The 25541-nt window shown below is 47.8% G+C and overlaps 1 protein-coding gene and 1 pseudogene across 2 annotated transcripts; one reads left to right on the forward strand and one right to left on the reverse strand.

Annotated features, from left to right (window-relative positions):
• Window positions 1–2267: 2267 nt before the first annotated feature.
• On the reverse strand, window positions 2268–2589 carry LOC308516571 (large ribosomal subunit protein eL42-like; annotated as a pseudogene). The gene has a single exon. The product of its transcript is annotated as a large ribosomal subunit protein eL42-like (transcript).
• A 1011-nt stretch (window positions 2590–3600) lies between these two features.
• Window positions 3601–25289, forward strand: SDHB (succinate dehydrogenase complex iron sulfur subunit B). Its single transcript, XM_081086473.1, has 8 exons — window positions 3601–3818; window positions 12955–13082; window positions 15356–15441; window positions 19357–19493; window positions 20047–20163; window positions 23032–23133; window positions 24431–24553; window positions 25086–25289. Exons 1-8 carry the CDS (start codon window positions 3747–3749, stop codon window positions 25161–25163), a joined length of 843 nt encoding a protein of 280 aa, XP_080942599.1. The 5' UTR covers window positions 3601–3746; the 3' UTR covers window positions 25164–25289.
• The last annotated feature ends 252 nt before the right edge of the window (window positions 25290–25541 follow it).

Consider the following 25541-nt stretch of genomic DNA (forward strand, 5'->3'; position numbering starts at 1 on the left):
GTGGAGGTGAGAAACGAGGCGGGAAACAGAACAGGTTTCATCACCAGGAAAGATGAGACGGGAAGGGCGAGGGTGGGCCAGCCCGGGAAATCTTGGAGGCTAAGCTGGGAGTTGGTGGTTGATCGGATGTGGCAGGGGGAGAGTCAAGGACCACACTGGGTTTCTGGCTTAGAGACCGGATAGCTGGCTGGTGGAGCCAATAAGAGGAGAGCTAAGCACTCCCAGGCGATATGTACAGTTGGGGGCAGGTGGATGTAAAGTTGGGGGCAGGTGGAGTTTCAGAGGCCATTGGGACACCCCATTGGAAGGCAAATGAAATCCTGAATTTTGCATGTAAAGGCCCCCAATCCCATCAGAGGGATTCATTGGAGTGAGGTGGGTTTTTCTCAGAGGCAAATACCACAGGCAATAAAATCATCTGATATTATCCCCCCTAAATCCAACCCTCCTTAGCCCTCTGGCTGCAAGGAACCCCGCCAGGTGGCCCTAAATCACAAGACACTAGGTTTGTAGTTGATTGTATAAACAGCAATGCTTTTTGGTTTTAATTTTTAATTCTGGACTTGATTCCCAGCCCTTTCAGGGAAGAAGGAGCTCCTGAAGCAAGATTCTCACCCAAGATTGCTCAGCTTTCCCGCCCAGCCGGTGTGGCGCAGTGGTTGAGCATCGACCCATGTGCCTAAAGGTTTGCCTCCTGGTCAGGGCACATGCTTGGGTTTCAGGCTCCCAGAGGCAGCCCATAGATCATCACTGATGTTTCTATCTCTCCACTCTCCCTCTCCCTTCCTCTCTCTCTAAAAACCAATAAAAAACATTTTTTTTAAAAAAGACTGCTCAGCTTTCATTCTCATTTCTCGTAAGGAAGTCTGTGAAATGGAGAGGTATTCCAACCCAAAGGGGTTGTTCAGAGGACTGAAGGAGACTTTCTATGCTCACATTTGCAAATGCTGAGGTTCAGCATAAACTGAAAGCGTCTAGCAGACTGGTGAAAAGCAATACTTCACTTGCCAGGTAAGGAGTAACAAACAAACAAAACCTTGGGCCCTGTCCCGAGGACACCTTGGGAAGATGCATCAGGAGCAGGCCATGAAAACCTCTAAGTCCTTCCGCAGTCGTGCCTTTCTGAAATCCCAAAGTTCAGGGCGGAGGTGCAGCCGCCCAGGAATGTATTCCTCCATAACTCTGAGCTCCCCAAATCCCCATGAAGCCCAGGAATGATATGACTGGAGGGTGTGTGGGCCCATTGGCACCGAGTGCCTCTTCATAAATCAAGGTCTCCATTCTGCTGGCCTCGGGCTGTGTTTTCCAAGGTGACCTAAGCAAAGTGAAAGCGTGGCCACTTATCTAGGAGTGGCACCAGGGCTTTGAGATGAAAGAACCTTGAAAATGCCAAGAGGACCAATTCTCTAGAAATATGTCCCTTGGAGAAAGAAAACACTCTTTCTTCATCTGAAGGTAATTCAGCCAGAAATTAGGAGAGTGACAGTATTTCCGTGATTTCTGCCAACTTGGGTGACCCAACAGGCCCCTTGGGGCAGACTCAGGGGAGCCCTGTTCCAGAGCTGGGTCAGCCCCAGTGAAAAGTCAAGGTGACCTCAGCCCTGTCACCAGCCACACCCCCACGGCAGCCCCCCAAGGCAGCCATGTGAATCACAGAACCTTACATCAGCCGGCCGCACAGCCTGATACAGGCAAGGAAACTATAGGCCCGAGATGGGGAGGAACTTGTCCAAGGTCGCCAGCCTTGGGGGGAAGGTTCAAGGTTAGACCCAGGGCACCAGACTATTTCTCATGGCCTCCTACACATCTCCTTCATGAAGCCACATGGCAATGTAGCTGGGTTCCAGCCCAAGACCTCAGAAACTCAGCCCCATCCAACCAATTTGTCTGACCATCTTAATCTCTCCAGTAGCATCTAAATGAGTGTGAAAAACAAAGAACATATGACATACAACATATGTCAAAAACAATCGGCTTGCCCTAACCGGTTTGGCTCAGTGGACAGAGCGTCGGCCTGTGGACTCAAGGGTCCCAGGTTCGATTCCAGTCAAGGCCATGTACCTTGGTTGCGAGCATATACCCAGTGGGGAGTGTGCAGGAGGCAGCTGATTGATGTTTCTAACTCTCTATCCCTCTCCCTTCCTCTCTGTAAAAAATAAATAAAATATATTTCTTTAAAAAACAAGTGGGCAGAAGGAAAAACATCATTCTTTTTTTTTTTAACATACCATGATTTTATTGTCATATAATCAAATAAAATATGAAGCTTAGAACTGGATCACTTGACCCTTTCTCTTCTTATCTCCTCCCAGTCCAAAATGCTTGCATCTCTTAATAGCCAGCATTCTCTTAAATCTGCAATTAGGCTCAACGCATTCAAGCCTCAGCACAATCTTCTTTGTAGTTTTAGCCTTTTTTTTTTAAAATCGGCTTAGTCTGCCCACCATAGCCACTTTGCTTCCTGTCATAACGCCGCTTTCCCTGCACATACAGAGAATCCTGGCCCTTCTTGTACTGTGTTACTTTGTGGGGTTGATGCTTGCCACACTTCTTACAGAAAGTTCGGCGGGTTTTAGGAACGTTCGCCATGTCTGCGAGAGCTATCAGCAGGGAAAGCAAAAACATCATTCTTGAAAAACACAGGTACCTGCAAAGTTAATTACCTACATCAATGCCTGAGGACACTGAAGAGGCCAGCTCCTGGCACATAGATTATTCCATACATTTTTAATGTGTGTTTTTTTTTTTCATTGATTTGAGAGAGAGAGGAAGGCAAAAGGACAGAGAGATAGAAATATCCATGAGAGAAACATCTACATCAATCAGCACGCCCCCTATGGGGATTGAGCCCACATCCCAGGCATGTGCCCTGACCAGGAATCGAACCAGTGCATGGGTAGACACTCAACCACTGACCACACCGGCTGGGCCTCCATACATATTTTTTTTTAATATATTTTATAGATTTTTTACAGAGAGGAAGGGAGAGAGATAGAGTCAGAAACATCGATGAGAGAGAAACATCGATCAGCTGCCTCCTGCACATCTCCTGCTGGGGATATGCCCGCAACCCAGGTACATGCCCCTGACCGGAATCGAACCTGGGACCCTTCAGTCCGCAGGCCGACGCTCTATCCACTGAGCCAAACCGGTTTTGGCATATTTTTTAATGAATGGATAACACCTTTGTCGGTCTTCTTTGAACTCCCCTGGGTTCATTCAGCAACCCTCCCGATTTGTCTGGGAATGTGGGGTTTCTCTGGGCCCGGGACTCGGGATTCGGTGCTGAAACCTGGACAGTCTCGGACAAACCGCTCTGTGTCTGACAATGTCTGACTAAACCCACTAAGCTACAGAGATGAATGATAGAACTGAGTAATTTTCAGAAAGAAAGGGCTTAACATCCGGACAGAACTCGGATCGGATGGCCCCGCCCCCTCATGGCCTTAGCCCCACCCCTTCTACCGCCAGCCCTCTCTGACTCCGCCCCCTTTTGGGAAGGTCACCTTAAAAACGCGGGGGGCCAACTGGGCATGCGCCGGGCAGTCCGCTACTGCGCATGCTCGCCTCGGCCTTCTTGGCCTTCCCTCCCCCACCCGGGGAACCGGAAGTCGCCTCCCTCTCTGCGGCTCGGAGGAGGCTAGCGGATCCCGGGTGGACTTTGGCCCGGCGCCGCGGTGCTCGGCGGGACGCGGGCGCAGAGCGACCTCGGGGTTAAGGGGTGGGGCCCGCCATTAGAAGCCAAGATGGCAGCGGTGGCCAGAGTGTCCTTGAGGCGCCGGTTCCCGGCCGCGGCCCTCGGCGGAGCCTGCCTGCAGGTGAGCTCCCGGGGCGCAGGGAAAGGGCGGGCGCGAAGGGCTGGAGCCGGCCTGGGGCTGCGGGGGAGGCCGAGGGGGCACCGCGGGCCACGGGGCGGGGAGGGCCGCTCCCACCTGCGCGGTGCCCTGATTTATCCCTGTCAAGCTGCTGCACCTGTCGCGGCCTGCGAGCGGTTCAGGACGAATCCGATTTTTAGAAATAAGTCCAGAGAAGGGACTTGAACCGCCCAAGGTCACATGGCAAGTGCGTGACTGGTGGAAGCAGAACGCGATCCCAAACATCTGGGCTCCCAGCCCGTTTTCCGTCGCCCAACTGTCTCCTCTGCGGGGTGGGAGGGGTGGGGACCGGGGCGCCAGGTCCGTCCTGCGGGACGCGAGGCGGGGGGCTCAGGAAAGAGGTCTGGACGGGGGTCGGAAAGGACAGGGCAAGTGAATCCTTGGGGACAGAGAGGGGAGAGGAGACTGGAGGGAAGTCCAGCCCCTGGAGGACCCGGACCCTTGCCTAGGGGGCTGCGGGCCGGACTCGGTTCCGTACAGCAGGTCCCCCCTCGGCGCCCTGTCCGGGAAGGGCGCGCAGCAGTACCGGCCTCGCAGAGGCTGGGCGGGGAGCACATCGCCGCAGCTCGCGCTGCTCCCACGGATTCTGTTCCGTGTGCCGCTCTCCCCGGCCTCGTGTGTGTCAGGAAGCTACATCCTTCTGGTCTGCATCCTAAACGGGAATATGCAGGAGGGGAAGGGAAGCTGTCATTGCACACCTAAGGGACTAAGGATTTGCAAATCCGTTCCAAGCCTGCCACCTCCTCTGGGCTCCCCAGCCAGCCCCGTTAAGGTGGCGAGCAGGGATTCTCACCTCCTTTCCAGAGGTTTGAAAACGGAGGCTTCAGGAAGAAAATGTGTTGCTTGCTCAAAATGTCATGGCCAAGAAGTGGCAGGTCCAGATCTAAATCCAGTGTTGTTGTTGTTGTTTGCATCATCATGGGAGGACCTCCTAGCACAGATCTGGGCACGCGGTCGGTGCCCGGGGAGTACGGGTTCCTTTCCGCTGCCTTTCTTGCACTCAGATGAGAATATCTCTCATTTCCAGCACCTGCTCCGGCTGCATAACACCACGCACGCGGCCTGTTCCTAATGCTGGCTCTTCCCAGTGTGCTGTCGGGGGACTTGCACACGTTCCTTTTAGGACTGCGGACCAGAGCTGGTGTCTTCTGAGCATTAAACTGCTGGCTGATAATGGCCTTGTTTACCAGCCCCTTTCATCGCCGTTGAGCAAGCAGTTAGGCGGTGAGAGCCCCACCAATGAGAGTGCGTCCACCGCTCGTCCCTCTCCCAAGAGCGCAGTGTAGAGAGGGCCAGTTTCACAGGTCAGTGTGGTCATTCCCGGTGAGCCGTTGTAGGGCCTCCTGAGGGCAGGAAAACAGAAGGGTCCGGGCGCCCCCTCTCCCCCATGTAGGAATGTGCGTTCATATCCGCAAAAGCCGCTGCAAAAGAATTCAGTAATGAATGCGGTGTTGCCGGCGGGTGATATTCAGGCTCCTAGGACTCTAGGACACACTGTGGTTTCTTGTCTGAATTCCTTTCATGCACTAGTCTGCCCCGCCAACCACCGTTATGCCTGTAAGTGATCAGTTCTCTGTGTTGCCTTATTTCTTCATCCAGACGATGAACTCCTTCAGGGCAAGTACCACCTCCTCTCAGGGGTGTATCTCATTGCTCCTGGCACTGGCAGAGCTTCGGATACCTATCTGCCAATCAGATTAGTACAAAAACTGATAATGTTGCCAATATTGGAAAGTAGAGATCATTTTCTGGACTATACTAGAGCTTGACCCCTCCAGTTAATCTTATGAGGTAGATTTTAGGAATCCCTGTGCTTTCACAAAAGAGGAAATGAAATCAGAGAGGTTACCTAATATGCCAGTGAACACACAGCTTCTGGCCCTGGCCGGGTAGCTCAGTTGGTTGGAGTATCATCCCAATGCGCCAGGGTTACAGGTTCGATCTCCAGGCAGGACACATAGGGGAATCAACTGGTGAATGCATGGGTAGGTGGAAAGCAAGTTGATGTTTCTCTCTCTTTCTCTCTCAAATCAGTAGAATTAAAAAAAAAAAAAAAATACAGCTACTAGAGCTTGGATTTGAACCTGGCCACACATTTCTGAAACTTTGCACACATCTCCCTTCATCTCAGAAGCACGGCTCAGGTTTTACTCAGATCTCCTGCCCTCCTCCTCTCCATTTGCGCACCTTTCTCCTATCTCCAAATCTGAATCTGCTCTCACTAGTTCCAAGCCTGCTCCTTGAGGAATCTCCTAAAGCAGTGGTTCTCAACCTTCTGGCCCTTTAAATACAGTTCCTCATGTTGTGACCCAACCATAAAATTATTTTTGTTGCTACTTCATAACTGTAATGTTGCTGCTGTTATGAATCGAATGTAAATATCTGATATGCAGGATGGTCTTAGGCGACCCCTGTGAAAGGGTCGTTCGACCGCCAAAGGGGTCACGACCCACAGGTTGAGAACCACTGTCCTAAAGGCATAGCAAGCAGCCTTCAGCATGAATCAGAATTCACTCTTCTCAGTTTGGTTCAGTCCAGCTGTTATCTTCCTTCCTTAAACTATTAACTATGAAGTTAATTTTTTCCAAGGTACACTCGGCCTCGGGTACTCATTAGTTTTGTAGATTAAAGGAGAGATGCTTTTTAAAAAAGTATTTTTTTATTGATTTCAGATAGGAAGAGAGAGAGATCAATGGTGAGAGACAGTTATTGATCGGCTACCTACTGGGAATTGAGTCTGCAACCCGGGCATGTGCCCTGACCAGGAATTGAACCATGACCTCCTGGTTCATAAGTTGACGCTCAACCACTGAGTCATGAAGTAGAAATGCTTTTGAAAAACCCTCCTCTGTCATGGGTGTATAGTAAATTGCTTGATAGGCAACAAAGGGGGAAAACCTCCCTGCTTTTGCCCATATAGTCTCCTTTCCTTCCTGTTACTGTGGGAGAATTGGCAGTTCCCCCTTTACTCATCCTCTGCATCCCACCACTCCTTCAAAGATAGCTGTCCACATGGGCTCGCACACTGAAGGGTCTCCAGTTCAATTCCCGGTCAGAGGCATGTACTCAGTTACAGGCTCAATCCCGGCCCCCGTCGGGGCATATGCAGGAGGCAGCCGATCAATGATTCTCTCTCATCATTGGTGTCTCTCTCTCTCTCTCTCTCCAGCTCTGAAAATTTTTTTTTTTTAATTATAGAATTGCCCTCGCCAGTGTGGTTCAATTGGTTGAAACATTGTCCCATACACCAAAAGGTGGCAGGTTTGATCCTCAGTTAGGGCGTGAACAGGAAGCAAACGATGTAAAAAAGAGAAATCAATAAAAGCGAAAGATGGAAATTGTAGCCAGGATCTCCTTCCCCCTCCTTTTTTCTCTCCATAACACTTACCACCGTTGGACATACTAGAGATTTTATGTGTGTGTCTCCCCCATTCATTGTGTAAGTTCCATGAGGGAGGAGACGTATGTCTGTTTTGTCCTTGACCCCAGGCCTAGAACAGTCCCTGGAACAGTAGCCACTCCATGACTATTTATTGAACAGATAAGTGAATGAGTATGTCTAGAACATCTACCACCAAGATCTTGCGGATTGTATGACTGCTATTGTTTGGGACCTGTTTGGGAAAAGAATTCTCTCTTTGTGTTGTTCTGTTTGGGATTTGCATTTTTACTACTCTCTCTAAGCATGTCCTCGGTGAGGATTTTTTTTTTAATTTACCTTTTTTTTTTTTTTTTTTTTTTTTTGTCAGGCCAGCAAAAAATATAATGTAATTTTGTCTTGGCATTCCATGAGATGAAAGGGTTGAAAATCACTGACTTAGTACAATGTCTGACACATGATAAGGCTTCAGTGAGTGAAAACTATTGTTATTATTTCTAAATTTACTATGAACACCTAGAGAACAGATGTTTAGATTTCTCTATACAGATCATTTTTTTAACTCACAGCTGCCATAACGCTGTGGATAACTTTTGTTCAGCCCTCGGGATGAGCAAAACTCCGTCACTTTTAGACCCAGCCTCCTCTGGTCGTTTTGATTCTCAGATCTCCTCTCCTCATTCCTGTTAACGTCCCCTCACCCCTCCAAGTGTTGTATAAAATAGGTTTTTAACTCAAAATGAATTTAAATTAATTGTTTTGAAAAAATAGTGATACTTTGGGGTACCCCAAAACTTACCTTGGGGTTTACTGCTTATGATACTCTGTTGCGATGCATCCTTGCGTGGCTTTTGTCTCACATTCATTTGAGAAGAACTTTTTTAATGGTTTCTAAATAACCTAACCCCTTTGGGGAAATCTTCGTGGTCCAGTTGAGACCTTTGTAGAGTGAATGTAAAGCGGGCATCTGAGTACTAGAAAGAGGTGTTCAGTTGGGAGGCATTGCAGGTAACCGTGGTCTTTGGCAGGCCTTGTGAGAGTGAGCCCCAACTGGATCAAACCAGATGCCTATTGCCCACTGGTAACACTGTTACATCAGGCTTTAGAACCATAGCTGACAACCCCAAGTTCCCAGGTTAAAAACTTTTTAATTTATATTTTTTAAAGGCATTTTGTCCCTTTCCTCCTACCACCTACCTTAGCACAGTGACCACGTACTGGACACAGTTTGACGGTTTCTTTAAAAAAAATAAATAAACAAACACGTAGCCCTAACTGGTTTGGCTCAGTGGATAGAGCATCAGTCTGCAGACTGAAGGGTCCCGGGTTCGATTCCAGTCAAGGGCATGTACCTTGGTTGTGGGCACATCCCCAGTAGGGGGTGTGCAGGAGGCAGCTGATTGATGTTTCTCTCTCATCGATGTTTCTAGCTCTCTATCCCTCTCCCTTCCTCTCTGTAAAAAATCAATAAAATATATTTTAAAAATAAACATGCAGCTACCATATAGCCCAGCAATTACACTCCTGGACATTTGTTCCAGAGAAATTGAGACTTAACGCTCACTCAGAAACCTATTCCCAAATGTTCATTACAGCTTTATTCATGATAGACAAAAACTGGAGACAGTCGAGATGTCCTTCAGTGGATGGATGGCTAACAAACCAAAATGAAACAACTATTGAGGCACACACAGCTAGGCTGAGTCTTCAGAGGACTAATGCTGGACGAAAAAAGCCAGTCCCAAAAGGGTGCACACTAGATGATTGCATTTCTATGAATTCTTGAAATGAAAAAAAGTATAGAAATGGGAACAGATTCTGATTGCTATGGTTAAGGAATAAGGGAGAGAGGCATGGGGGCCGTGGGTGTGGCTGTATAAGAGCAACACTAGGGATCTTTGTGGTGATGGAAATGTTTTGTGTCTTGACTGTATGGTTGTGATATTGTGCTGTAGTTTTGTACAATGTTACTATTGGGGGAAATTGAGTAAAGGGTATGTGGGATCTCAGTATTATAAATTCATATGATTCTACAATTATTTCAAAATGAAAAGCATTAACTTTTTGAAAAAGCAGCAGACTGGATATACCCAACAACATGGATGAATCAGAAGCATTACGTTAAGTGAAAGAAGCTAGACACAGATGTACTCTCTGATTGCATTTATATGAAATTTTATAAATTTCACATAAATCTGTAGTGATAAAAAGCAGATCAGTTACAAGGGGAAAGGAGAGGCACTGATTGTAAAAGAACCTGGAGGACTTTCTGGATGGAAATGTTCTATCACAATTGTGGTAGCAGTTATTCCACTTTATCAAAACTCATCAAATTAATCATGTGCCCACATAATGTTTAGAGCAATGACACCCTGCATGTACTACAGTGGTCCCATGGGATTATAATGGAACTCAATTTCTGGTGAGAAATGAAGGCTATGGTTCAGGGGGATTTTTCCTCTGACGGGAGCAGTGTCTGGAGCTTGGCAGTGGACTCCCTCTCACTCACAGCACCTCAATTCTGAGCGCACAGATTGCACCCCAGTCCCTCGACCACTGACCTGTTTCCTCCCAGAGGAGCCCGTCCCCCAGCGATGCATGTTCAGAGGGCGCTGCAGCCCCCAGGCCCGGCTGATGGGCTTCCGAGGACCCGGCTGTAGGTGCTCTGTTGAGGACCTAAGGTCCTGTACACGGACTCAGGCCCCCGGGAGCACCTTAACCAGTATGAAGTGCCACGGCCACTCCAGTGAGAGTTTTCCCTTTCCCTGTGGGGCCAGCCTGTCCCTGGACATTGGAAATATTGTCAGGTTGTAATGGTGTAAAGCAGAGATAGTTTTATTTCCTCCATCAACTCAGTACCAGAGAGAGCCTTTTATGCCAGATAGGGCCAGTGGAACCCAAAACAAATTTCGAAAGTCAAAACAGTGAGTTCCGAGTCCTACACTCTCTTCATGATAACACCCTCTTTTTCCTGAACCACCAAAAAGTTCCTTGATCTGACCACTGCTCCAGCGGCAAGCCACCCACGTGGCCATGACAGTCCCTGTGTGTTCCTTATCCTTCGTTCTGGTTTCTCATTCCTGCTGACCCTCAGGCCACCGTCACTCCCTCCTGACAGTCACTGTTACGGTGACCGGCGTCTCCCCCAGCCAGTTTCTCCTCGATATTCCCACCCAGCCCACATCCCTGCTCATGGGGCAGCGGTGACAGCTCTGGTTCTCTGACCCTGTCGGAAGGAAGCGGGGGGAGGACTTGTGGGACAGAGTGATAAAGTCTGCAGTGTGTCCAGTAATGCCCAGGCCTTCCCCCTCACTCATTGACTTCCCGGCATCTTCCAGTCCTGCAGGCTCCAGTCATGGTCAGTGCCCTGTACAAGTATATGTTTAAAAAAAAAATTAATATAGTTTTATTGATTTCAGATAGGAAGGGAGAGGGAGAGAGAGATAGAAACATCAGTGATGACAGAGAATCATTGACTGACTGCCTCCTGCACATCCTCTACTGGGGATCGAGGCTGCAACCCAGGCATGTGCCCTTGGCTGGACTTGAACCTGGGACCCTTCAGTCCGCAGGCCAGCACTCTATCCACTGAGCCAAACCAGCTAGGCTTTAAAATTTTTTACACTGTATTTTTACTGTACCTTTTCAAGTTTAGTTATGTTTGGACACACAGACACCACTGCTGCATGGCCTGCAGTGTTCAGCCCAGGAACCTGCTGTGCAGGCTGCAGCCCAGGATCAGTAGGCGGCACCTTAGCGCCTAGGTGTGGAGTGGGCTGCACCCGGGTTTGTGTAAGTGCCTCTGTGATGTTCGCACAAAGATGCATTTTTGCCTAACGATGCATTTCTCAGAATGTATCCCATCATTAAGTGGCGCCTGACTGTACGGAATGAATTATACCTCCTTAAATTTCACCAAAACAAAAACACTGGTGGGCACGAAGCAGCGAAAGCTGCTGGAGCCATCTTCAGGAATCCTTTCTTTTCACTTCCTCTTCACTACCACAAGGTGGCGGTAGCCACATGTTCCTGTCCATTTACAAAATGGAGTCCCTCATGGAAAATGTTCGTTTGTAAAAACGACATTCCTTTTATTAATGATCTAGCCAGCTTGGTAACAAGGTAAAATACAGCTTCATCTTCACATTCACTTTCTTCATACGCTTTCTTTCCTACTGAAAGCTGATATTTTTCTTTTCAGCTTCACTTAATTTGGGGCACTTTTTGCCAGCAAGTAATAAACAGCATTACCTTCTTGTAATTACTCAGTTAACCTTCAGAGTGTTTACTTTCTTTAACAATTTATAAGCTATTCAGCTAGCTGGGAATACAGTCTGAATTTTCTATATAGAAATTGAGGGCTCACCTTATACTTGCTCTTTGGACTGACAGGATCCCCTCCCCGTCACCATAGTAGGAGCTTAGAGGACTTGGTGGGTCTCTGCCCAAACGGAAAAGGGCTGCAAGGATTGTGGGATGGGGAGGGCTTAGCTGTTGACTTAGGGGTGTTTCTTTATTTTTACTGGCTTGATATAGGTTGCACTATTCAGCCTTTTAAGGTGCATTTAAAATAAAACACACTTTTACATTAGTATAACACTCATTTTTGCTCTTTTCTTCAATCTTTCCTAACCATGGATTGAGCTGCTATATGCAAAGGCCTGGACCCGGGATGCTGGGCGGTGTAAAACAGCCTGTCCCATGCTGTGACCGTTCATCTACTGGGCCCTGGGGCGCCCAGATAGTTGGCCAGTTATCCTGGTGTTTCTGTGCGGGTGTTTTGGGGTGAGTTTAACATTCACATCGAAAAGCAGTGATGCAGATTGCCTGCCCTGGTGTGGGTGACCTTATCCAATCTGTTGAAAGGCTGATTAGAACAAATTCCCTCTTATTCCTTCGGATGAGAGGGAATTCCTCCTGTCTCACTGCTGTCGAACTGACATCGGGGGTTTTTCCTGTCTTTGGACTCAGACTGAAACATCAAGTCTCTCTGGGCCTAAGCCTGCCGGTCTTGGCCTAGAACTGTCATCCGCTCTCCTGGGTCTCCCCGCGCACTGACTACAGATCTTGGGACTTGTCACCTCCATAATTACATGAGCCAATTCCTTATTATAAACCTATTTTTATATCTGTATAAGTGCACATATATGTATGTCTATGTGCGCATATACGTATATCACACATATATGCACACTGCTGGTTCTCTTTCTCTGGAGAACACTAATACACATGCCCTGAGGGAGTTTAGGACATAAACAGAAGACAGCACCAAGAAGAGACCAGGGATATTCACAAATAAATAGCATAGTACAGTGTTTAGGAACATGGATTGTGGTGTCAGACAGACAGACCTGGATTCCAATTCTGGCCCCACTCCGCTCTGTAAATGTGGGCCCATAACTTGGTCTCTTTTTCCTCATCTTTAAAATGCAGATTCAGTGGACTACTTCATAAAAAACACTTAATACAGTACCTGGCAATAATAAATAGTGACTTTAAAAATGAGTATAAATTGACATGTCTAGCATATGAGACATGCTTAGTATTTGTTGAATATTGGATGACTGCCTTCCCCAAGAGGCTGTCAGTAATGTGCGGGTTTGTATCCAGTATTGCAGTTTATAGTGCAGCTAAATAGAAGGATTTACGTTGCATTTTAAAGAATTTATTTTTCGTTCTTGTGAACTTTTTAAATTTCAGGCCTGCCGAGGGGCCCAGACAGCTGCTGCCACCGCTCCCCGAATCAAGAAATTTGCCATCTACCGATGGGATCCAGACAAAACTGGAGATAAACCTCGTATGCAAACTTATGAAATTGATTTGAATAAGTGAGTATCTCAATGAAAGCTGGGTATTGGATAAGTGAAGGTGAGCTCTTCATCTGATTCAGGGACGTGCTTTGCACACCCTTGGTCATCCAGTGGCTCTGGAATTTTATCATCTCTTTCAAACAAAATGAGAGGAAATATAAATAATAAGTTTTTTAAAAGGAGAAGAAGAAAAAGAACAAAAAACAAATACAACAAGAATGATGTGGGTGCCTGAATAACTTTATAAAATTCTTTTTCTTCCCTCAAATCAAAGCATGACCCATTTCTAGGAATCATGGTAGAGTTGGCTGTATGCATAGTGTTTGAAGTCATTTAACACATTATCAATTTTAGAATGCTGAATGTTTTCGTGTTGATTTTATGTATCTGGACTGTGTAAACCTGGCTGGAGTGGTGCGGTTGAGTTACACTGTGGGACACCCACCTGATGCTTCAGAATTGCTTAGTATGGGGAAAACACCCACATGTTTGGTGATGAGAAATGAAGTATTGGAAGCGAGTAATCCTAGAGAAAAACATAGGAGTTTTCCCTTTATAAGAAGAAAGCTCAGATCTTCAAAAGCAATTTCCCAGGACCTCAGTAGACAGAGTCAAAGAACATGCACAGACTGAGTCCCCTAGAACCAGCCCAGCAGAGTGACCCTCCATGGGCAGGAAGTTTCATCTGTTTTGTTCTCTGGTGTATCTCCAGCACCTAGAACGGAACCTGGCACACAGAAGACTTGCAATGAATAATTGGTGAGTGAAGAAAAATTAATGTATTTATGACAAATACTCAACCATTGTAGTTAGTATTCAAAGCTCTCAAACACTGAGAATAGTAGAGGTTTTTAAAGGCTACATTTCCCAGTGTTGGCAAAAGTACAGTGAAAGGGTGTTTGCATGTTGCTGATAGAAATACGGATAATGCAAGATGTTAACTAACCTTATTGTGCTAATCATTTCACGGTATATACATATATTAAATTGTCACGTCACACACCCTAAATTGACACAGTGTTATGTTTGATTTTATCTCCATAAAGCTGGGGAAAAACAAATATAGGTGATGCTAAAGAGTATTTGGGGAGGGGGCATATTTTTTAAATCCCATGCATAGAAATACTGAGGAATCAGGTGGCAACCAGGCAGTAAGATTTGTTGAGCACTTCTGTGTACTCAACATAAAAATTGCATGTTTTTATTTAATCTTCATTACAGTCTTGTGATACAATATTAATTCCATTTTACAGATAAACTGAGGCTCAGACAGGCAGCCATTTTCATAGAAGCACAGACTCTGCATGAGGATAATTGTTAGTTTGTGGCAGGCAGTGCTCTCCTTGCTTCTTTCCTCGTGCATTCATTCACCAGCAGTGCTGTGAGATGTCGGTGTTGCTCTCTGGGCTTCATCGACAGGAAGCTGATTGATTTGCCTGTAACCTAGTAAGTGTCAAGGCAGGATTCAGACCAGGCTCTCGAATGCCAGGCCTGCACTTTGGATCCCAAAGCCAGAGCTGCTGCCCTTTTTTTTTTTTTTTTGTAACATCTTTTTATTGATTTCAGAGAGTAAAGGAGAGAGAGAGAGAAAGAAATATCAATGATGAGAGAGTATCATTGATTGGCTGCCTCCTGTACGCCCCACACTGGGGATCGAGCCCGCAACCTCGGCATGTGCCCTGACTGCGAATCGAGCCATGACTTCCTGGTTCATAGGTCGATGCTCAACCACTGAGCCACGCCGGCCGGGCAGGGCTTGCTGCCCTTATACCCTTCACTGCACCCATGCACATGGAACACTCAGTGCTTGAGATTAGGGGACTGTGGGTGATTTATCTTTTATTCTCTTCCATGTTTTTGTGGTGGTTGTGCATTATTATTATTATTATTATTATTGGTATTAATGAACCGTTTAAAGCTACTTATTGTTTGGATTTGAAATTTCTAAATTTGAAATAAACTATTTGGGAAAGCTTTGCAAGGAGCTTTAGAAGAAAAAAGAAAAACTGCCAGTACATGGAAGTTTTCTAACCTAAATATTTTCAGCTTTCCATTTTCTAGAAATGTATATTCAATGTGATCACCAAAATAGAACTCTGCGGTACTCCAAATGTGTAAGAATGTGCAAAAATAAAATGGGGAAATTCTCTAAGTGCCCCGCGAAGGCCAAGTGGATAATAAAAGCAGCTGCTATAGGCAGATGTCTCATCTTATTATGATAAAAGTGTAGGGAGAGTGAACTTCACTTAAATACAACTGGGTTCTTTTGTTCTTGTTTTGGTTTTGGTCAGATGTGGTCCTATGGTGTTGGATGCTTTAATCAAGATTAAGAATGAAATGGATTCTACCTTGACCTTCCGAAGATCTTGCAGGGAAGGTAAGCAGTTCCTTCCCTGGTAGGCCCCGCATACTTATGTTCTGGTTCCCGAAAGGCTGGCCAGAGCTGACAGAAATACCTAGAGAACGGCTGCAGGGCTCTGCCAGCTGACCTGGCTGTGCATTGCACTTCCTTTTCTTGGGTAAAGGGGTCGGAAATTTTAACTGGTACAAGTTCTGGTTTCTGAGTTTGCTTCCCTTCAAGAGCTTTCTGTCGCGTGGTTGCTGCATCTGGCGACCCCTGACAGCTGCTGCTGCCTTCGAAGACTGGCTCGGTATGCTGGCGGGCTGCCTCTGCTCTGCTGGGCTCATGGATTAGGGGGCAGTAGAGAAAGTCTAACTGGTGCTTATGCTCACGTAACATTTGTCCAACAGGGAGACGTGTGCGTCCCTCCAGCTCCCAGCATTACATGCGCACAGAGCAGGTGCTCAGTAGGATTGTTCTGGATGGGAACAGCGTGTCCCATGGTGTGCTGCTGGTGCCGCATGAGCTGCTTTCCGGCAGTGTGCACGCCAGCCTTTTTTACCTTAATAGCTATGTATTTCTTTACATGTTAGAAGAACATAATTACTGCTGACAGTGTAGCAGTGATACAGACATGGTTTTTTAATATGAATTTAAGTAAAAATGATTTGATTTAAAGAAAGCTCCTAAATAATTGTTCAGGTGGTCCTCAGATGGCAAAAATCACACAGGTGTGAAGCCCGGCGGGCCTGATGGCCGTGGAGCACAGCGTGTGTGCCAGGCTCCGTCCTGTGCGTTCGGTGTGAGATAGATCAGTGCTGCTGCTGTTTACATTCAGGGTGCAGTGAAGAAACCGAGCCCAGGGGTAGGGACTTCCAAAAGGACGCACAGCTAGTGAGCTGGGAGCCAGGAGTCAGCCCGAGTTGTCCGATTCCAGAATGCATTTCAGGCAGCACAGCACAGGCAGCACAGCACAGGCAGCACAGCACAGGCAGTACAGCACAGCACAGGCAGCACAGCACAGGCAGCACAGCACAGGCAGCACGGCACAGGCAGCACGGCACAGGCAGCACAGCACAGGCAGCACAGCACAGCACAGGCAGCACAGCACAGGCAGCACAGCACAGCACAGGCAGCACAGCACAGGCAGCACAGCACAGGCAGCACGGCACAGGCAGCACGGCACAGGCAGCACGGCACAGGCAGCACAGCACAGGCAGCACAGCACAGCACAGGCAGCACAGCACAGCACAGGCAGTACAGTACAGCACAGGCAGTACAGTACAGCACAGGCAGTACAGTACAGCACAGGCAGCACAGCACAGGCAGTACAGTACAGCACAGGCAGTACAGTACAGCACAGGCAGTACAGCACAGGCAGCACAGCACAGGCAGTACAGCACAGCACAGGCAGCACGGCACAGGCAGTACAGTACAGCACAGGCAGCACAGCACAGGCAGCACGGCACAGGCAGCACAGCACAGCACAGGCAGCACAGCACAGGCAGCACAGCACAGGCAGTACAGCACAGTACAGCACAGGCAGCACAGCACAGGCAGCACAGTACAGCACAGGCAGCACAGCACAGCACAGGCAGCACAGCACAGCACAGGCAGCACAGCACAGCACAGCACAGGCAGCACAGCACAGGCAGTACAGCACAGGCAGCACAGCACAGGCAGTACAGCACAGACAGCACAGCACAGGCAGTACAGCACAGGCAGTACAGCACAGTACAGCACAGGCAGCACAGCACAGGCAGTACAGCACAGTACAGCACAGGCAGCACAGCACAGGCAGTACAGCACAGGCAGCACAGCACAGGCAGCACAGCACAGGCAGTACAGCACAGGCAGTACAGCACAGGCAGCACAGTACAGGCAGCACGGCACAGGCAGTACAGCACAGGCAGTACAGCACAGGCAGCACAGTACAGCACAGGCAGTACAGCACAGGCAGCACAGTACAGCACAGGCAGTACAGCACAGTACAGCACAGGCAGCACAGCACAGGCAGTACAGCACAGGCAGCACAGCACAGGCAGCACAGCACAGGCAGTACAGCACAGGCAGTACAGCACAGGCAGCACAGTACAGGCAGCACGGCACAGGCAGTACAGCACAGGCAGTACAGCACAGGCAGCACAGCACAGGCAGCACGGCACAGGCAGTACAGCACAGGCAGTACAGCACAGGCAGCACAGTACAGCACAGGCAGTACAGTACAGGCAGCACAGCACAGCACAGGCAGTACAGCACAGGCAGCACAGCACAGCACAGGCAGTACAGCACAGGCAGCACAGCACAGGCAGCACAGCACAGGCAGCACAGCACAAGCAGTACAGGCTTGGAAACCCGGGAGAAAACTAAAAAGCGTAGCTTGGGCCAAGACCGAGGGCTGGGACTGAACTCTCTTCCTGAAATAACCTTCCAGAAAGGAAAAGTCACTGTAAATGTTGGCCCATCACTTTTTACGTTTGTTCTGCTGTGCATTTCAAGACCTATTTCTAAGACATCTGTTTTGATTTAGCTAATCTTACAGGACTGGGTTACTGTAGCAAACGCTGACAGATATTTTGATAGTTGGGCTGAGTCCTGCTGTTCGGGGAGCATTCTGCTGTAATTGAACACCAGCTTTCCCCACATCAGTCCTGGCAACACAGGAAATAGAGATGCTCTTCAGTCACCTTCTCGCCCCCCGCCCCCCCCCAACCCCCGTCCCCCCCGACTCAGAGCCAAGAACATCAGCTGTGGCCCATCTGGACTAAAATATCCGAGGCAGGATGAAATTAATTGCCGCTCCTTTTTACTCCCTTATTACTTGTTAAGAGAATTTCCAGGGGAGCCTTTTTAAGAGAAGATTCATTGGATTTATTTTTTAAATTATATACCATTTCTTTTAAAACACAGTGCTATGTGTTTAAATAGAAACACAGTTGAGTGCCAGGTATGCATCAATATATCAATACTATTCAACCTCTTGAGGAGTATTTGCCTAAAACTTTAGAAGAAGAAGAGATCTGCGTGTTCTCTATGTTCCTACTAAGCTTGACTGGAGAAGGAGAAGGGAGAGAGAGTCTTATAAAAGTGGTAACACCCCCCCCCCCAAAAAAAAATGTTTTAAGTGGTTATCCAGTGCAAGTTCCATGAGTAATCCCATTTCCCTGGCCTGATGATCAAAATCCAGCTCCAGAGAAGCAGTACCAGGGGTTGAATTTGCATAGCCAATTTTAAACTCTGAAATACCTCGGAAATTTCCATGCACAGGAAGTGAGTCCAGGCTAAGAAAATTCTCATTTCAGGGTCCCTTGGTCAGCACCTCGTTTGTGCTTGCTTTGCTTTGCTTTGGTTTCACATTAGTTTATTCTTCTCCTTGGAAAGTTAGTGCTCAGGCAGCTTTTGTGGGTTTCATATCCTCCGTGCTGCTTGTCTTGTAGAGACAGTAGAATAAGAGCTACCTCTGGATCATCTGTAGCCAGGCCTCAGCCTTATCATGACCAAGACAATGCTGATTTGTTTGGGGATATTGTAGCTGTTAGAGTTTGTGTTCAAATAACAGTGGCTTCCGAGATCAGAGATGGAGCATATGGCCAGAGACAGTGGCTTTTAAAAATATAGGCTGATTTTTCTCTCAAAATACATGAAGCATGAAGCTAGGACTGGTGCTGGAAACTCCGTGGTGCCAGCTGGATCCCAGGCTCCTCTGTCCTAGTGCCACCCACCCTCAAGGTTGCCTCATGGTCACAAAATGTTTTTGGAACTACAGCCCGTGGATCTGCATTCTAGATAAGGAGGGGGAAGAGGCCGCAGGCACCTCCGCCAGAGCTGTGCTGCCTGCCAGTACTGCTCCCGGTGGCAGAGTAACTGGCGACAGTCCAGAGGAAAGAACTTGAAGCTGGGTGACTGAACCGAAATCTGGGTAAGGACGTGTTGGCTGTATTTGTCTCTCAGGCATCTGTGGCTCCTGTGCAATGAACATCAATGGAGGCAACACTCTAGCTTGCACCCGGAGGATTGACACCAACCTCAACAAAGTCTCAAAAATCTACCCTCTTCCACATATGTATGTGATAAAGGATCTGGTTCCTGTGAGTTTCTGCATCCCTCCCTGCCTCCCCCCCCCATATTTTTTGCAAGGGTAGGAGGAGAGGTGTGTTCGGGTTACGCTATTAGTTCTTTCGGGCAGTTTTTTCCTATCTGAGTTGAACTAAGCAATTTGACTGTTGAAAGACAAACAGGCCTGGAAGATCTTCCAGCAGCTCATTTGGTGAAGATTTTTTGGAAATAACAGGGCACAAAATTGTAACAGTCCCAGAAACGAAGAATTTGGCCATAACTACAAAGAATTCATGTGGGAAATACCAATTGGGAAGCAGCAGTTGACACACAGTTTACTTTCATTTCTACTCCCTGTACTTGACCGCCTTCGCTGAGGGTGTTTTCGAGGGTGGGTGGGATGAAGGGGAGATTTGCTAACAGCGCTCAACATGGTGACCATTTCTCCCTCTGAGTCTCTGCCCGTATCCTGCCACAGGAGGATCTGCCTTCAGTCTGTCATAGGGCAGGAAAGTAGGCCGAGAAATGGGTGGAGAGAAAGCTGCGGGGATGGTGGAACCTGACCCTTCTCCCTCTTGCCCTCAGGATTTGAGCAACTTCTATGCTCAGTACAAATCCATTGAGCCTTATTTGAAGAAGAAGGATGAATCCCAGGAAGGCAAGCAGCAGTATCTGCAGTCCATAGAAGATCGAGATAAACTGGTGATTTCCCCCATTTATGATCTTGATTTGAGGAATTTCATTGCAAACATGTTTTCCAGGAAGTGTGTCTTGAGGGGGTGGGAGTGGTCGGGGCGGGTAAGCGCATGAGGTGATGCAGACCTTTTAGTGTGTTCTGGAAGGAACTTCAGAAGCATCCGCCCACGGGTTGGACACCTATCCTCTGCGGCCGGTGGGTAGTGTGAGCCCAGAAGGGCAGAGCAGACCAAGGAGCAGATTGTTACCGTATTGCAGATGCTTGTCTTCTGCAGAAACCAGTGTGGGAACTGCCCCTTCTGTGAAAGGTGACCGCTAAGTCAGGGTTGCACTTGAACATGGTTTTATAGGTGGGAATGAAATCGTTAATGGTAAACTGGGCCTAGAGCCTCTGTTCTCTCCTACCATCGCACGTCTGGTGATTGCCTTCACACTCCCTTGGAGTTGCTGTTCTCTGTGAGGCTAGGGAGTCTTTGAAAGTGAAGGCGTTATTACCGAGTTTCCAGTCTCCTCCTGTACTACCTTCCCCTCCTCTCAGAAGTGTCTGATTTGCACTTTTACCCCCTGCACACTTTGGGTCCTGTGGAGAGGAAGAGGGGGGAGGGGACCACATGGAGGTGGATCCCAACCAGGTGCCTGCATGGGGCCAAGGACATGTGCTTCTGATGGTCACCACTTCGTGTGCTCCTCCAGCGAGCGCTGATCCTAAGGGAGTCCTTTACGTTCCTGCCCGTCAGACTGAGCCATCGTAGGGACGGTGTCTTACTCCTGGATCCAAGACCCTGGCACGTGTTATTTTACCAATTCATAGTAGTTATGTGAATGAGTAAATGAATTCACTCTGACATGGAGACGATGGGGGCAGCACGGTGATGTGAGTCAGCACAGCCCCCACTTCAAACTCTATGGAGTCGAACACATCCCAGGGTCCAGGTTGGAACTGGCCACTCTGGCCCAACTAGTCATCCCTCATGCTCGGGCAGCTTGTAGCTAGTAAACATCTCCTTGATGTGGGGTTATTAGGGATTGAAGCATGTTTTCTGGATAATCACAATTTGCTCATTTAAATACCAAACATTTACTTACTTAGCATTTTTCACTTCCTTAAATTAATATGCTAAACATAACTTTTTCGTGATTTTATGGAGCTGGGGTCAAAACGTAAATATGCTTCTGTGTCCGCGCTGTTCCTTTATTTGAGCATCTCCCACAGTCTTAGAAGTTCTTCACAAGCATGAGCTCACACTTGACTTTCTGCTGCTTCCGGTGTGCACGCTGTGTGTTCTTTTTTCTTCTTCTTTTTTTAATATTTTTATTGATTTCAGAGAGAAAGGGAGAGGGAGAGAGAGATAGAAACATCAATGATGAGAGAGAATCATTGATTGGTTGCCTCCTGCACATCCCACACTGGAGATCGAGCCCACAACCCGGGCATGTGCCCCTGACTGGAATCGAACCCGGGAGCCTTCAGTCCGCAGGCCAACACTCTATCCACTGAGCCAAACCAGCTAGGGCACATTGTGTATTCTTTAACCATTCCTACTGTTGTTGAACAATGAGAGTGCTTCTTAAAATATTTTTCTAAAGTAGATTAAAGAATATGACTATAATTAAGGTTCTTAATCCTATTATCTTATGCTTTCTAGATCAGTGGGGCCAGTTTATACTCTTACCTGCTGCCTGAACAGAACATAGATTTTGTTGAAGACTCATAAGGTTATAATCAGGACCAACAGGTCTTTGTCATCTGTCATGTGAGTCAGGAACAGATCTGACCAAGGAGCTGGGTGACTGAACCGGAATCTGTTTTGTTTTAGCTAATCTTATACTAGACCATTCAATCTCTTGAGGAGTATTTGCCCAAAACTTTAGAAGAAGAAGAGATCTGTATGTTCTCTTATGTTCCTACTAAGCTTGACTGGAGGAGAGGGGAGAGTCTTATAAAAGTGGTAGCCCAGTGCAAGTTACTTCAGATGGCGGCGTGCCCTTCTGGTCGCTGCCTTCAGTCAGTTTCTGTCCCCAGAATCTGGAAGTCCAGTGTGTAGAACTGGTTGGGCAGATGAGTCAGTGTGGCAGGTGTTCCAGAGTCAGGCTGCCTGGGTGCCATCCCAGCTCTGCTACTTGAGCTCTGTGACCCTGGGCAAGTGACCTGACCTCTCTGAGCCTCAGTTCCTTACCTGTAAAATGGGAATCTAATAGGACTGTGATAATCAAAGAAGGTAAAGTTGGTAGAGCATGAGGTGCTCAGTGCAAGTTGGCTATTATTTAGGATGATGTTGGTTCCCATTGAAAACCTGGTGTCTCCTGTGCTGAGCGGGCAGAGGCTGCTGTAGACTACCAGAGGCCTCTCTCTGCGCCAGGCCCTAGCTGCTTCCACCCTGTATTGTAGGTAATGCGTTTTGTTTGTTTGTTTGTTGGGGTGTTAGTGTCTATTTTTATTTTTGTTTGTTTGTTAATCCTCACCCAAAGATATTTTTCCCATTGAATTTTTTTTTTTTTTTTGAGAGAGAGTAGAAAGGAGGTGGGGGGAGAGAGAGGGAGAAACATCAATGTGAGAGAGACATATCAATTGGCAGAGAGATGGTCTGCTCCTTGAAGGGTCACAGGTTTGATTCCTGGTCAAGGGCACATATCTTAGTGTACTTGGACTTAAACTCTGGGCTGTAATCCAGCAAATGATTACATTTCAGATCCAAGCTCTTTTGAATGGCTCTGGTAAATCTCTGCAAACTACTCCTAGGATTTTCCCAAGAAAACTCCCATGCGAGTGGATGCTTTGTTCATGCTCTAACCTCAAATACCGCCTTTAGTCAACTAAGGACACGTGGGCTCTTCCGTCCCGGGCTCCTGACCACGCTTCCTCCTTCCGCACAGGATGGGCTGTACGAGTGCATCCTCTGTGCCTGCTGCAGCACCAGCTGCCCCAGCTACTGGTGGAATGGAGACAAATACTTGGGACCTGCAGTGCTCATGCAGGTGAGGTGCTCCGCCATTGCTTTAAGAAACGCTGAAAAAAGCATCCAGAAATCCAAGTGCACAATATGTTGTTGGAAACCAGACATTCTGAGGGGCGATGGCTTCCTTGATTTGCATCCATTCCAAACAAGGTCACAGATTTCTTTGTCTTCACTTGGCTTTCAGTAAACCTAGGGCTTCATCTGCAAAATGCCTTTGTTCTGGTGTGGCGAGGGTCCCGCCCTGGGTGGTGACATGCTGGTGGGCAAACCATGCCTTGCCGATATTTAAAATGTGTTTCCTGTGCAGCTGGCTTTTACCTACCCACTTGCCTGCTTTCCCCAGAATGCATCTGTCATGGCTCCCACCTCCCTCTCACGGGATTTTAACACCCGAGCAGGGGAGAGCGAAGTGCCGTTGAGGGAGGACTGCCAGCTCTCAGGTTGGAAATTGTTTGCAGGCTAATGGACGCCTGGAGGACCGGCTGTAGGGGTTGCTCAGAAGAGAAAGTAGTATTGCCTTTCACGATATGAATAGTTCACTGCAAAGAAAGTCACTATCTTTGTTCCCAGAAAGCTTATGCGTTAGATTTATGGTCCGTGCTTTCCACAGACTCTTAAGCAACTCACAAAACAACTCAACATTTATCATTTTCCCACAAAAAGAGAAGTTATGTGGTTGTGTGACCATGTGGCAGTGTTGATTCCCAGCCATGGTATAGTTTGACAGCCAGGTGCATTCATAGTTGGCCCTCGAGCCGGTGACCTGAGTTGTTGGGAACATAGAAGTCCTCCAGTAACACTGCAGAGCAGATCCGGTGATGGGGAGGTTGGTCAGTTTCAGCTGGCTGGTCTCAGGCTTCTGGGAGGCACACACTAATTAAAGGAATCAGTAAGTGAAGCATAGATGATCTCTAGACAGGGCCGTGAAGTCATCAGTTTACTCAGATACAGGGAGTAGGTGCTATGAAGATAGATAAAGAGTCATTTTACACAGTCCCTGCCTTCACTAATTCGTAATCCGGGTAGGAAGCTAATGAGCAACGTAATAATTAGAAGATGATGCCTGGTCCCGTACTCTTAAGCCCCGGGGTGCCAGGTGCACTGTGGTTCACAGGTTTGTGGGGATCACTAGTCAAGAGGAGTTCAGGAAGATTTGGGAGCTTTTCCGTGAAAGATGGCAAGAATTAAAGAATGTGCAGACAGGGTGGCAATGCTGAGAGAGTTCCCTGTCCTGCGCTCCTACAGCTGTGAGGTAAGCCAGAGGCTGCTCTGGCCCAGTAGGTTGACAGCTCAGCTAATCAGCCCCCGGTTCCCAGGCCTATCGCTGGATGATCGACTCCAGAGACGAGTTCACGGAGGAGCGCCTGGCCAAGCTGCAGGACCCCTTCTCTCTCTACCGCTGCCACACCATCATGAACTGCACCAGGACCTGTCCCAAGGTACGCGGGGCCGGCGGCCTCAGAGCCGCAGAGACAGATGGCCTCTGCTCCAGGGCAGACGGCAGAGAGCAAACTCGGTCGTTGGAGCAGGAGGGACCAGAGCCTCTTCCACAGCTTTGGGAGCTTATATGTGCTGGTTTCTGAAGATGAGTTAAAGATCATGGGAATGTGTAAAACCTGTAGAGATGTCTGGCTAGTTGTGACACCAGCTGTAGTCATAGACGTTCTTTCTTAGATATCTTTGAGCATTCAGTGAACATGGTTCTGCCCTGGGCTCCTTTGCCTGCCACAGTGAGGCACACCAGCAGGAATAAAACAAGACAGGGCCCTTGCCAGAGAGAGAACTGGGTAGCCTTCTAAACATCTAGGAGAGACCAGAGAGTTCCTAGCCTGGCCTCTGGGTTTTAGAGGGCCTGGTTTGCATTCAGTGCCTGGACACTGCATCAGCTGGGGGAGGGTTCCGCCCAAGGGCATCACTTCTTCCATTCAGTTTCACTACCATTTGGTATTGATTCTCTTCTCTTTTTTCAAGGGGCTGAATCCAGGGAAAGCTATTGCTGAAATCAAGAAAATGATGGCAACCTACAAGGAAAAGAAAGCTTCTGCTTAACTCTTCTCATGCTAACCATGACCTGTAACCAGCTCAGCTGGACATAATTTATATCTAATTTGAGTTTCCATGATTACAGCATGTAAAATAAAGTTTTAAGAAAAAAATAAATGTTATTCTACTTTATTAACGAAAAAGCAAGCCTATTCCTTTTACTCGCTGCAGAGGAATGTGAAGGTGCCAGGAGGAGGAGCCTCTGGGGATGGGGGGGTGGGTACAGTGGGTCTAAGCATGAAGCTGGTGTCATGCAGGACCTGGGGCTCCTCGCAGCTTTGCCATTCACCAGCTGGACAGCCTTGGGCAAGTTCCTTCTCTTTGCTACTCCATGTACCCATCTGTAAAATGGGAGTCACTTGTGTCTACCTCACCTCCTGGCAC

This window comes from Myotis nattereri, assembly GCF_964212035.1.
Source record: "Myotis nattereri genome assembly, chromosome: 3".
NCBI classification, from domain to species: domain Eukaryota; kingdom Metazoa; phylum Chordata; class Mammalia; order Chiroptera; family Vespertilionidae; genus Myotis; species Myotis nattereri.